The sequence below is a fragment of the Manis javanica genome, chromosome 8 (assembly GCF_040802235.1).
Source record: "Manis javanica isolate MJ-LG chromosome 8, MJ_LKY, whole genome shotgun sequence".
Taxonomy (NCBI): domain Eukaryota; kingdom Metazoa; phylum Chordata; class Mammalia; order Pholidota; family Manidae; genus Manis; species Manis javanica.
In genome coordinates, this window is record NC_133163.1 from 66,941,874 (window position 1) to 66,956,362 (window position 14,489).

The 14,489-nt window shown below is 37.9% G+C and overlaps 1 protein-coding gene across 6 annotated transcripts in view; it reads right to left on the minus strand.

The window, feature by feature from the left end:
• Window positions 1–14,489, minus strand: part of AP4S1 (adaptor related protein complex 4 subunit sigma 1) — a 75,031-nt gene that overhangs the window by 28,082 nt on the left and 32,460 nt on the right. For 3 of the 6 annotated variants that reach the window (XR_012120574.1, XM_036999315.2, XM_036999313.2), the window contains exons 2-4: window positions 10,269–10,477; window positions 7,785–7,871; window positions 6,822–6,890 (exon numbers count right to left, since the gene is read on the minus strand). Coding sequence is in view for 5 of the 6 variants with exons in the window: in XM_036999315.2 (XP_036855210.1) it covers window positions 6,822–6,890; window positions 7,785–7,871; window positions 10,269–10,406 (294 nt within the window). In the remaining variant the exon portion in view is untranslated. Of the gene's footprint in view, window positions 1–2,580; window positions 2,663–4,866; window positions 6,132–6,821; window positions 6,891–7,784; window positions 7,872–10,268; window positions 10,478–14,489 lie in introns of those variants that run through there. The other 3 variants (XM_036999312.2, XM_036999314.2, XM_036999309.2) reach the window with 3 other exon arrangements.

Sequence of the window (14,489 nt, forward strand, 5' to 3'; positions counted from 1 at the left end):
ATTAAAATCCCATTTCGCTTGCTCTATGATGTTAGAACAAGTCCATACTAGGGTTTGTATGTAAGTAGTACACTTTACTTCTCAAAGTCTAACTGTGCAGGCTCTGGAAAACTGCCCCATTCTCAAAAGGCTTCAGGATGACAAAGCTTCTAGAGAAAAAGACTGCAAGAAAAGGGCTTCTTGGAAATTTCATGAGGTTTTGACTCCATCCTACTGCTGCCCGTAACCTGAACCTTAAATCATGTGCATTCCATGCAGGCTGCTGAGGAAGGCTTTTCTTAAGCCTGAGCAAACCCAAAGAGCAGTGTTGCTCTGAGTGTTGGGAGAACCAGCTCCAGGTTGCAATTGTATCAGTTGCTTGTTTTCAACCTTTCAAGGCCAAGAAAGCTTTCCTGGCAGAGCAGACCTGAGCACCGTCAGCTGCCCTAGCAGGATCCTGGTGTCATGCTACCAGAGCAGTAGAAAGAACATCTGTGGACCTTCCAACAGGAGCCGGAACCTGAGGCTACACCTCTAAAAGGCTCCCCTGTCTTGCTGCTATGGAACCACCATATGGACATCCTTGGTGGGCACGCGACAGCTAAAAAGAAGTATGTGTGAGGTGGAATAGAGTCACGGGGTTTTACTTTGATTTTTGTTTGGACGGCTGAGAATAGAAACCCTATAGGGGTATCATTTGAAGAGAGGTGGCCCACGCGCTGCGTGCCCTGCCACCTGCTCCATTTTTAGACCACTGGAGGTCCATGTGAAATTATACCTAGAGCAAAGACATACACATCCAGATCTTGAGAGTATATATTTAGTTCCCTTCTCTAAATTATGCACAATTCCTAATCCACCTGGTGGATATGCCTAAGTAATTCTGAAGGGCAGTGTGTGTGTGTATATATGTGTACATATACATATGAAGTTAGGAAGGGAGGGCAAAAATGAGGGGAAAAGATACAAATTGTGTGCCTTGGTGTGGAAATCAAATTAAAACATGGAACTATGCTATATACCAGGTAGCATAAAGATAAGTAAACCTTTCTTTACTTCTAATCAACAGCTAGTCAGTAAGTGACACATCAACACAGCTAGTCCAACCATAATACTTAACTCTGTTGTATTTGATTCACTTTGTCTGAATATCTAGACTGTCAAGACTCCTTCCTGTTTTAGGTATTAGGTAAGTCAACTCAGTTACCTAGAGTCATGGCACCTCTAAGTAATCAAATATTAGGCTGAAAGGATGGCGAAGCTCTTCTAATCTAATTCTGTTATTTTGAGATGAGGGGGTTGTGCGTCTTGTCCAAGACACACAGCTAGTTGGTGGCAGGACTGAAAATGGGACTTAGGTTCTGGACTCCCAGTGCAGTGTCTATTAGCTTTTGCTATCTTTCTGATGACTTTTTAAATCAGAAGGCTTCTTTCTTATTCTCTTGTACAAGGAGGAGGAAATTTATTCTGAGTTGTTTAAAGGACTAAACTGGAATGTTACATGCTGAATAAAAATAACACCTAATACAGCCTGGTCTGGGGTCTCCTAGGTCAAAGGGATCATACATTTAGGTCATGCAACCACTAGAGGGCACTCAGATTTTCCCAGTTAATTTTAAGAGGCTTCCAAATACAGCCTACAAATGATTTCATCAATATGACATTTTCTATCAATGAATAAAAGATAAGTGGCTATATTCCCAGAATGCATACACGGCATCGGTGTCTAATGTGTCTCTCTTTCTCAAATGTGTATGATGTGTATAATAATAGTAATAATTGTATATATAATATATATATTATATATATAATGCATACACACATATAAACATGTTATAATTAATATGTATATAATATATACATACATATATGTATATATTTAATATATACAATTAATATATATTGTATATATAATGTATTCATACATATAAACATGTTATAATTAATATGTATTTGTTATAAGTAATGTTGCTATTTTAGATGCAAGCCTAATGTTATTTCAAAGGACTCTTATTTATTGCTTTCAACTGGTAAAAAGATTTTTGAAGTAAAAATTAAAAGTCAACTTGCCTCTAAAGCACTCACACAAAGTCTGATGCGCTCATGCCAAAATGTGTGGGCCTGCAGTACTCTAAGCAAATCACACTTACTGTTGGAGCCTTGGATACTTTGATTTGGAAGGAAGAAGAAAAGGAGAGCTTCTCTGCCATAAAAGGCAATGAATACAAGCTAGGCATTTCTTTAGCCCTCCAGTTTATTATCCCTGAAAGCCTTATTCTAGTCATGTGAGGAACTTCTGGAGGTTTTTATCTGGAGCCATGAAAATCCACTCTTCTAGGAGGACCAAGCACTTTCCAATTTAAATTCTGAAAAGGTTTATTCCATATGCTTAAACAAAGTTAAATTAATATACAAGTTACTATTAACTACTACCATAGCATTGCCCTGTCTGAAAAATACAAGAATCTTAAGATTATCTTTGTTAAAATAGAAGGCAGGGGTGTTTCTGCAAAGCACCTGTACCTCCGGCTGCCTGTCGCAGTTGTTGATGGTTAGCATTCTGGGTTCTCTTCAATCGTTTTCCTGCCCCACGGCACTCACCTGATTAGAACTAGCCCATGCTTTGCCAACTACTACAGAAAACTTGGCTCACAGCATTGAAAAAGGATACATCTAATTCACTCTGGAAAAGAGAAAAGAGTACAAAGTTGAGAATGAGACACTGGGACACAGTGGCACTTAGCAGAGTTTACGGCTGCTCTGGCCACAAGCCTGGAAGCAGGTAGGAGAGGTAGCTCTTTATGTAGGAGAAGGAAGGCCCTGAGTTTGGGATTGTGACTTGTAAACAAATACTCTGCAGTTTAAAGGAATTTTACAGACCAGAACAATTCATCTTTAGAACATACAGGTAATTTGGTGTGTGTATCAAAAATCTTAATACTGGGCATACCCTATGAATCCATCAGTTTTACTTCTAGAAGTTTATCCTAAGGAAATAATTAGATAACAGCAGAACAATGTGTGAAAGGATGTTCAGGGTAATGTTGTTTATACTAGCGCATTATTGAAAACAAGCTAATATATATCAAAGCTAAATAAAATGACAAAGTTAAATAAATTATAGCAGATTCACAAATCATGTGGATACATTAATCTGGCATAGTGTCAAAAGAGCAAATTATAACATGGTATATACAGTAGTATCCCATATATATATGTTAGAGAGAGAGAGAGAGAGAAAATCTCCTTAGATACAGACAGATACATAAAACATAAAAAGAAATGGTGAGGGCTTCCTAATGATCCTCTCCCCTTTCTTTTTGCTTATTTGTGTTTTCAATTTTTTTTCAAGGAACATAGATACTGACGTCATGAAAATGTCCTAGAGGGAGAAGAAGGTAGATGGGGAAACTAGCTGAAGGGGCGTCCGTGCGGCACTGACAAGCAGACCCAATTCCTCCACAGTTCGCCTCTCCTGCAAAGCTGCCTCCTTTGAAGGTGCCTGAGGTGGCTTGTTGTTTTGAAACATACTGAGATGCTTCTTTCAGTCCAGACAGCATGAGATTGATCTCAAAATTTAAGATTTTGAAACTCTAATATTAAAAATATAGCCCCAGAAAGAATGTTGAAAACTCACAAATCCCAAAATAAACCTTAGATGACAAGGCATTTGCCGTGAGCAGGACAGATTCTATTTGCTTTCCCATAGTACTCTTTTCCCTCCTCTTTTCTTTTTGCTTCTGTCATTTAAACCGGGTCATCCCTTAGTAGTCCAAGTCCTATATAATTACCTGGTTTAAGTTAAATTCTAATCATTAGTCCTGTGGCTTATGTGGTCAGTAACTCTCTAGAATTACAGCTAGAAATCAGCAAGCCACTATTTATTCTCAGTTACTGAATATAATAATAATTTTAAAACCTTAGCAATGATGGTGCTCACACCTAGTCTTTATGCTCCCAGGTTTAAAACACTGCACTTTTGGGGAATTGCATTCTTTTTGGTAGGTGTTCCTTTAAAGTGACTAATCACGGCCAGCTCTGAATCACAGATCCTGACCTAAAACCTGGCTTAAGAACGGGGTCGTCAGGAGAGAAGAGCTACAGCTGTGCTGTGCAATGGGGTAATCACCAGTCTCATGTGGCAACTTTAATTAATTAACAATAAGATTAAAAATTCAATTCTTCATTTGTACTAATGACCTTTCAAGTGTTCAAGAGCCACATGTGGCTAGTGCCTACCATACTGGATAGCACACGTATAGAACATTTCTATTACTGCATAAAGTTCTGCTGGACCGTGCTGGTCCACAGTGCTCTCTCCAAGCAATCAGTACAAAGACAGATTTGTAAAGACAGCCTCAATGTCCCCTGTCCTCTCAAGGCTAGTCTCCGGAATAGCCCCACCTATTACCCACTGCCAGCTCTGCAGGGCACCGATCGCTTCCCAGCTAGATGCACAACCATGTCGCAGGCCATGAGGCAGCTTCCCAGCTCCAAACCCTCAATTAGGAAACAGCTGACAGCAAGCCTCAGGCCAGGCAGTGGTTCTCAAATTCAAGCACGCATCAGAATCACCTGGAAGGCTTGTTCAAACACAGATGGCTGGGCCTCAACCCAGAGGTTCTGATTCAATAGTCTGCGGTGAGCCCAGAATTTGTATTTCTGCAAGTCCCTGGGTGATGTTATGCTGCCAGTTCAGGAACCACACGCCCAGGCCAGCTGACTGTCCCAGGAAGAGGGAGTTTGTGAAACTACTTCTGGCGTTAGGAGTTAGGCTGAAGATACAACTTCTTAATATGAGTTTTGCCCTAAGCAGGCTTTAGGGTGCTCAGTATTACTAATTGTGCAACAGATGCCACTCACTGTCTCAGGAAGAAGCAGCTTGGAAACAGTTTCTTGCCCATTCTTTTATTAAAAGCAAAGTGAAATACAGAAAACAACTTCGAAAAAGCAGCTTGTGTCACTCTTCTCAAGAATGTCTAAACAAGGCTCAGGAAGGCCCATGGTAGCAAAGTAAAACATCTTCACTGATGGTTTCTTCAAAGACCGCTGAATTTAAAAGTAACTACAAGGCTCAGCTATCATCTGGATGATAGTGTGGTACTGGCAGAAGCATAAACATACATATCACTGGATTAGAGCTGAAAGTCCAAAATTAAACCCTTACATTTAGGGTCAATTGATTTTTGATAAGGGTGCCAAGCCAATTCAATGGGGGAAAGCATAGTCTTTTCATCAAACAGTGTTGGGACAGCTGGATATCCACATGCAAGAGAATGTAGTTAGACCTTTACTTCACACCATATGTAAAAATTACTCAAAAATGGATCAAAGACCTAAATGTATGATCTAAAACCATAAAACTCTAAGAAGAAAACTTAGGAGTAAATCTTCATGACCTTAGGTTAGGCAAACTTTTTTAGATGGAACACCAAAAACATAAGCAACAGAAGAAAAAATAAATTGAACTTCATCAAAGTTAAAAACTATTGTGCTTCAAAGGATACCATCAAGAGAGTGAAAAGAAAACCACTGAATGGGAGAAATTTTTTTTCCCTCTTAACAGATTTTTTTAAAATTAAGGTACAATCTTATGAAGGTTTGACATGAGCAACATTGTGGTTTCAACATTCACCCATATTACCAAGTCCCCCTTCACACCCCATTGCAATCACTGTCTACCAGCATAGTAAGATGCTATAGAGTCATTACTTGTCTGGAGAAAATATTTTAAAATCATATTTGAAGAGATTTGTATTCAGAATATATAAAGAGCTCTCACAACTCAACAATAAAGACAAATAATGCAACCAAAAGGTGGGCACTGAACAGACTTTTCTCCAAAGAAGATACACAGATGGCCAAAAACATGAAAAGTCTGGCAGTTCACCACAGTGTTAAACATGAAGTTACCACATCATCTAGGAATTCCAATCCCAGGTATATATCCAAAAGAACTGAAAATATGATTACACACAAAAATGTGTACATATATGTTCAGAGCATCATTATTCATTATAGCCAAAAAGTATAAATAATCTAAATTCCATCAACTGATCAATGGATAAACAAATGTAGTACATCCATACAGAGGAATACTGTTTGGGAATGAAAAGGAAAGAGTACCGATGCGTGCTACAACATGGATGAATCTTGAAAACATGCAAAGTAAAAAAAGCCAGTTACAAGAGACCACATACTGTACAATTCCATTGATATAAAATGTCTAGAACAGGTGAAACTAAAAATACAGAAAGTGGATTAGTGTTTACATAGGGCCAGGGGGGTATAATTAGGAGGGAAATAGTAATGGGCATGGTGTTTCTTTTTGGGGTAATGAGATATCTGAGGACTGTGGGGTTGAACAACTCTAAGTACTAAAACCACACACTTTAAATGGGGGAGCTGTATGGTATGTAAATCATATTCCAATACAGCTGTTCAAAAAAAAGGACTATTGCAAAGAAACTCATGTATTTCTCAAGGGTTTGGCCTCTCAAAGCAACAGTTTGGATAGAAGTGATTCTTAGACTGAAAAGGGTCCTGATGTCTTAGGAGGAGAAGCAGAATGGAGAGAGCAAGTTAGACAGCAAAATCTCTTAATTGAGAGAAAGACATAAGAAGTTCTTGGTCTTCTAAAACTGGTTCTCAATAAAGATCTCACTCACACGTAGGTTTGTAACACTTTGGATGAGCCAGAAGGAAAGGCAAAGAAAACCTGGCATCATCTGAATTTTACCTTTTACATGTTGAAGCTCTATATTAATACATGTTCTTGATATAGACTCATTTCTTGGAAATTAGGCTGAGGATGAAAACCATTTTTTAGTTATTAGACTTACCACGTGGCTGAAGTAGTCGTCTAAAACTTCCACAAAGTTATGGATGAATTCATAAATTGCCATCTCATTCTGAAACAAAAAAGGGTGAGGTTAGTTTTAGTATGGCCCATGTGTAAACCAGACATGGAGCTGCCCACTCTGCAATGAGGTTTTATAGCACGTGGCTTGGTAAACAGATAATGGGAGCAAAGTGGCTTCCCACTGACAAATATTCAGAATAGTTCTATGACTCACTTGCTTGAAAGAAGCTTACCAATAGGAGAAATGTAGAAAATCTTAACCTCTAAGACTTTTTTTAAAGTCCATGATGAATCTAGCTGATTGAAACTGGAGTGAGTCTAAAATTCAGGGTTCTGAGTTCTATTCCCTGACTGCACCACCAACTGGCTAAAGCAATTTTACAGATGTTTCATGTCATCATTTTTCTATCTGTGAAGATGGGGAAACCACCTCAAAGTTTGGTTCATGGACAAAAAACAGTCAACTGAGATATCAAAGTATTTTAGATCTTAAAACACCCTTTCATGGCCATAAGTGCTGTCGACCTGGAGCTAACATTTCTGAAAAGGTGAACTAAGTCTGAGGAGACATAGTCAAAACACAGTCATACTTATAGTTGCTCTGGCTTCTGATATATCAACCTACATTTAACTGGCCTCTCTATACCTGTCTAAGCTGCACCACAGTGCCACACATGGCAGGGCAGGACGCTGGTATTGCTGAGGGTCAGGGAAGGCATTCTGTGGTACTTCATAAACTACTCATGTAATCCAAGAAAAATCCTAGGTATTTCTCTTCCACAAAGCTTTCCCCAGCCCTGATAGAAACCATGATCCTTCAGAACAGTCAGAATAATTATTAGGAAGGCAACTGGGGAGGAAATGACAATTTAAAGAGAAACAAAAAAACAAACTGTTATCCCTGATTTTCTTGCACTTTCCATAGGCTCTTCTTTTGTCTTACCTCAGTGTCATTAACTCCAACCACAATGAAGAGAGCTGCATACTGCCGATAGATCAGCTTAAAGTCCTTGTATTCAATGAAAGAGCACTAGGCAAAACAGATATTAATTCCTATGGTTGACAGGGATTCCTTCAAAATGACATGCATAACTGCTAGGTTCTGACTTGACTATCTATCAACACATTCCTAGAAATATCCTACATTAAAACGTTACACAATCTTTGTTGGCTGCCTCCTCACAATATTCAGGAGACTACTTGGAATCATCTCTACCAGGAGGTGGAAAAGTGGTCCTGGAAAAAAGTTGGAGTGTTCACATGAGTCCCCACCTGTCCGCATTCCCTGATACTCATTCATTGCTTGGCTCTGTGTGGAACTCAGAAGGCAAAAATAATAATCAGCATTTTAATTGCCTCCAATATGAAAATAAGCCAACATGTGAAGACTTCCTTCTTTCCACCTCCCCTAGGCTCTTTTGGAAGCAATTAGAGATTCAGTTTTGTAGTATTTAATGGTCACTGAAGAGCCAAATATGCATAGCATACACACATGCAAAACAAACCAAACAAAACATCTTGATTTCCTTATCCTCATGAAAAGAATCATTGTAGGCTCTTTTACAAATTATTTAAAGATGCTGGACAAAATCTCTGTAAACATAGTTTCATATGAATTAATAACTAGACTACTAGCACTGACCTACGGATACATAACTCCCTCCCATTCCTCTCTCTCCTAGGTTTGTGCAGAGGTGAGCAGGGAGGCACTGGGTGGACAGGGACTGGATGGCAGGCTGCAGGCACAGTGCTACCCTTCCTGAGACTTCTGGGTGTGCTTGATCAGATGTGACCGAGCATGAACTGCATGGCTTTTTGCACTGGGATATGGTGCTCTCAGGTGCCTGGATGCACCTGGGAATGAAGCTGCAACTTTTCATTATGGAATTTATTTGATGTGAAAGCCATTTGACAACCTACAAAATGGAGGGATTTGAGGTTTTCATTTAAAATTAGGATAAAGGTAATAAGTACAGGATCATCCTGTAGCTTTTGGCTCACTGTTGAGCTAGTAAGATTTCTGCTTCGTTGAACCTTTCATGGAAACACAACCTATTTGAAAGAACTGAGGAACATTATCCAAAGCCTCTCAGGGTTTCTGACAAAAAAAAAAGATAAAAGTATCAAAGTACTTTTGTAGATACAAATTAAGCTGCGATTATGTTACTTTGGTGCCTGATTAATGCTGAAAGCCCAGTGAGTTCCCTTTAAAATCTAAAATAATTTAAAGTGCTTCAAAAATATCTAACAGTATACTAATTCCAATGGATATACTGTAAAGAAATATATATTTTGTAAAATATAATAAATATATTTTTGAAAATATATTCAAAGGAAAGATACATTTCAAACTGGTCAGTAAGAGTGGTGTTTGAAAATGTCAAGTCCCTGTATATTGCAGAAAGTCAAATAGGAATGCTTCTGAAATTTGTTTGCTTTTATTTAAAGTACATGGACTATGTACTTTAATAGTTTATTAAAAGTTGGCACCGCCCTTTAATAGTTTCTGTTTCCTTCTGACAACTACATGAAGTAGTGCGTGCCATGGCAGGCCACTGAGGTCTCTGAGATGTACAGACTGGAAAATCAACTTAGAAGCCAAGGGAAACAGTTCCAATGTGTAACTTCTGGGCACTGATGTAGTTTAGTATTTTAAGACAGCAGAGGTTCCCACAGGCAGCCTTTTTACATATGCAGTGAAATGGAGAATTGGCAAAATTAATGAGTGATTGAAACAAACTTTCTGATTTTTCTGTAGTTTGTTTAGAGATTTCCAGTGAGTTCAAAGTTTAAGGCCTGGATTAAGAAACTCTTTAAAGTTCTTTGTAGGAGTAGACTCCATTAAAAAAATTCCTATTTATTATTATTTTAATGATTTTATTTAATCTCAATTTTGGCAAAATGGATAGATTTGCCATTTTGTATGTGTTTTTAAGTAACTAGTTCCAGTATTATGTTGGTAGAAAATTTACAAAACTGATAAGCAGAAAAAAACTGCATTCCATAGGAGAATCATATTATTATCCTCTTGCACAAAGTGAGTCTTAAGTGTTCACCTCTGTATTGGTCATTTGACTTTCATCTTTTGGCTTAAAGACAGCCACCTACTACAGGTACTCCTAAGAGTTCTAAGGGCTGAATCCATATGAACAAAAAAATAAGGTATGTCTGTTAGCAGGGTAAATCTGAACTGCAACTAAATGTGCTGACCTAAATAAGAAACTGAAGACTCGTCCTCGGGCGCCTTGTTTTTATTTTCCTTAAGGGGATGTAAAGAGAGCTATGCTTCAGTCTTCATTTCACTTCATTTGTTATTTTTCCTAATAGCTGTTGAATGAACGCAATTCAGAGAAAATGCCCTTGAGACTAAGAAATAACAGATCTGCCACTGTGAATTGAATGCAGAGAAAGAAGAGTTGAAACTTACTTGTTCATTGGATCGAGAGAGACAGCTCTTGATGACTTCAGTTTCAAGAAGGGTACGCTTATTAATCTCTACATGCTCATAATACTTAGAAAGTCGAGTTTGCCCTTGTTTATTCACCATGAGGAAAAACTTTATCATTTTTTTTTCCTGGCCAGTATTTTCCCAAATAGAATTCAGAAGTTATGGCAAAGGTTCGCTGTAACTAGAACCTGAGGAATGAAAGAACAACGAGAAGGCAAGATCAAATTTCTCAAGAATCATATCAAGTGTGTTCTATAGATGAACCAGGAAGAAGTAAAATGTCTCTGGTAACACTGGTCCTCACTCCTATGAACTAAATGAGGTTTAATAACTAAAAAAATTTTCATTTTTGAGTATCCACAGTACTTCATATTTGTTCAATTGATTCATCAATCTTTTTGGGCACCAACTATGTGTCAAGCACCAGAGGAGAATTTGGAAATGAATGATTTCTGATTTTCTGATCTTCACACCTAGCAGAGGTACTTGAGTGGTAAGCAACTAACAGCAGTATAAGGTGATGAGCTATAAATGGGACCAGGATACTTCTAGGGTACACAGAAAGAAGGGACAAGAGACATCACAGGAAAGTTGGGGCATTTAAGCAAGATCCTGAAGAAATGTTCTAGAGGGAGTGACTCTGAGGCAGAGAAAACATGGGTATGACGCTCTGGAAAGTTCACTGTGGTTTCAGTTCAGGGGGCCGAAAGACTGGCCACAGGAAATTAAGCTGCTCACATAAGCAAATTGGCTTTACGAGTCATGCTAAAGAATATGAACTTTATTTTATGGACACTTGAGACAAGATCTATAGTGTAGCTTTTTTTTTCTTAGTTTTGTAAAACAGTAGTAGTAATATCAACCATTTGTCAAAGCCCTACAAGTTCTATAAGGTCCTGTGCCAAACAATTTACACATATTATTTAATTCTTTGAGGCAGACTTCTGTTATCCCATTTTAAGGACAAGCAAAAAAATTATTGGAAAATTCTTGGATTGGTTTTAAATTATTTCCTGCCCTCCCAGTTTATCTCTTATTTCCGAAACTCTATGAGGCAGGTGGTTATTCTGCAATAATTCCAATCACTGAGAGCTAGCAAGAGCCAGAACCAGTCTGGCAAAGTTGGGGCCGCTGCGTTCATTCAGTGTGCACAGCAGGATGTTATCTAGACCAGCTCAACTGGGGACATAACAGCTGTACCATGGGGGAGGCCTGTGGTCACTCACTCCCTTTTCCAGGAAGATAAGCTCACTACTGTAGGTGGGATTGCAACATACTCTGTGTTATTCAATCATTTGGTATGAAGTGCTGCTTTTATTCTCCTTATAAATTATTGCCAGTAAATAATGGCAGGTGACCAGTAAATACAGATTACCATCTTTTCTTTCATTCTCTTTCAGCAAAGTTACTTTAAAATCATCTTCATTAAAGTTAGAAACTACAATCCTAACCCTGGATTCCAACTGCCAGGTAAAAGAAAAAGAAATATTGTCTCAAAGGTACTCATGGCCAAAACTTTGCCTTTAAATGCCCTGGTTGTATTAAGTAGTAAAATGAGATATAAAATGATCCCACTGAGATGTACACTGAGGGATCAAATTGGTTTCCACCTTAGAAGCACAGCATTCCTTCCTACTGACTTAAGAGCAAAGATGACAAACCAGGGTGTGTTGAATTGATACTAGGACGCAAGTTTTGAAAATAGGAGCTGAGGGCATCTAAAGGCTTGAATACATCATTTTTTGCCACTCAAAACAATTGCACAATTTATAACTTGTAGGATTACACAGCAGTAATAAAGTAGACAAGCAAAACTATTTCTATTATAAAATATACAATGCCAAAATAGACAGTGTAGAAACTCAGAAACAAGTACATGTTAGAGAACTGAAGATGAAAGCTTTAAGCACCTACCCTGGTTACTAATCATCAGGGAGGAGGGCGATCAAATAATTATGAAACTGAAGTAGGGCAATAAGAAGGAATATGCTTAGACAAGTGCTGGGAACAGTCAGGGAGCAGGTATGAACTTCCTCTGTTCATAAACTCTTTGCATTCAACAACATACAGGCTGGGGAAGATGTTTTGACTGCTAGGAAGTTAGGAGATTCCATACCCAAGAGCTAGTATGAATGCACAAACAATCAAGGGAGAGTAAAGAAAGGCAACTTCATTGGGAAAAGCATTACACAAAAGGGTGCCAGGAAGCCCAAAGTCAAGACTAGGGAGGTTGGTAGATTCACAGGAATATAAACAGATCAATGTGCCAGGACCCTGCATGATGTACACTTAGGGTCTAGAGAAAAGAAAGACCAGAAAGACTGAAGTCCATGTTGAATCAGGCAGTTTTCAAATTTCTGACAGTGTACTTCTGGGAGTCAGAACTGAAAGTCTTTACAGATTGTCATATCCAAAGATGACAAATAGATTTCAGCTTGGGTGCCAACTGTGACTGACTGTAATAGCTGCTTTGAAAACTGTTTTGGGAAAGAGTCTGAGAAAAAGGATGCCATGAATGATTAGTAATGTCAGCCATGAATTAGGAAGCAGGGTGTGGCAACATATGCACCTTCTATCTGTCATCCCCGATATACACTCCCTGCATTTGGCAGATGGGAAATCTGATAATCCGAGATGAAGAGTAAAGTTTTGAATTCTGGTCTCCTGACTCATAATATAATGTGTCTTTAATTTATCACATTGCCTCTTTGCCTCACAAAATGTATTATTGTCATTAAATGTTCATTAAAGTTTAATAAGCATCAACTTTAGGTAGCTTTGGGAATGAACAAGTCAATATTCTCTTTTTCCATTATATTGCTGCACAATTAATTTGGAAAATTTCAAGCAATTCACTGCATGAAAACAGTAGAGTATGAAGTTTCTAGAATTGAAAGTGGTATTTGATGATGGCTAACATCCTTTCTAGCTCTAAATGGTTTCTATATACTCCAGAATCATAATACTGTAACACACACACACACCCCAAGGTAATAACAGACAAAAACTTTTTTTTTCTCCATAAAAGTGATTGAAATAGGATCCCCCAAGTTAAAAATCAATTTTCACTGAGAAACATATAGTACACATACCATATCACATACACATTATGGTAGTGAAAAGCATGAGCTTCTGTTTGGCTCTACTAATTAGCTTTCTGATTCTGGGCAAGCTAACCTTTTTGTATTCAGTCCTAGGTACAAGGACTTACCTTCTGGGCTGTGAGGATGAAAGGAGTTAGTACTTGTAATGTTCTTTAGAACAGTGCTCAGCAGTTGGCACACAATGTACCCAAATGCTGACCAATGTCCTTATGATAATGTCACCCCTTCCTCAGTGAAGCCTTTCCAGACTATCCCAATATCTTCTTTCTAACCACAAAGAACACTCCTTTCTTTGAACTCATCACTGTATCTTAACAAAATCTGTTACTCTACATAATCACTGTTTGATTACATGCTGAGCTCCCCTATCAGACCAGTGATTTTTACTTCTTTATTGTGACGGTAAGAGAAATGCTTTATATGGTGACCCAGTATACAGGTATCTGAAACAATTTCACAAAACAATACTTACCTACACTATGGGTATTACACTCTAGTATTTCCTATGACATATCATTTTATATTAAATGCAGTTGTGAGGGATTTTGGTTACACAGACATACAAAGTTTTCAAAACTCACCAAATGTACATTAAAGATAGGTGCATTTATTCCATTCATATTCATGTATATATTCATGCATATATATATTATGTAAATTTTACATAAAAAGAAATGAATACTCTAGTTGTTATATACATGCTGAGGTATTTGGGGGAAGTGTACTGATATCTATAATTTACTTTGAAGTGCACTGCAAAACTAAGATAAATTAATGGACAGGTAGATGGACAGATGGTCAGATATATGAAAAAATAAGTATAGTAAAACAATATTAGAATCTAGGTTGTGAGTATATGTGAATTCACTGTGAAATTCTTTCAGTTTTGTAGTATATTTAAAAACCACCATCATAAAATGTTGAGGAAAAATGCTACCAGTGGCCCATATTTTTTAAAATAGATTTTTTTAGAGCAGTATTAGATTTACAGAGAAAATTGTAAAGACAGTTTAGAGAGTTCCCATGTATCCCACACCCAGTTTCACCTGTTATTATCTTCTTATATTAGTATGACATTTATTATAATTAATGAACC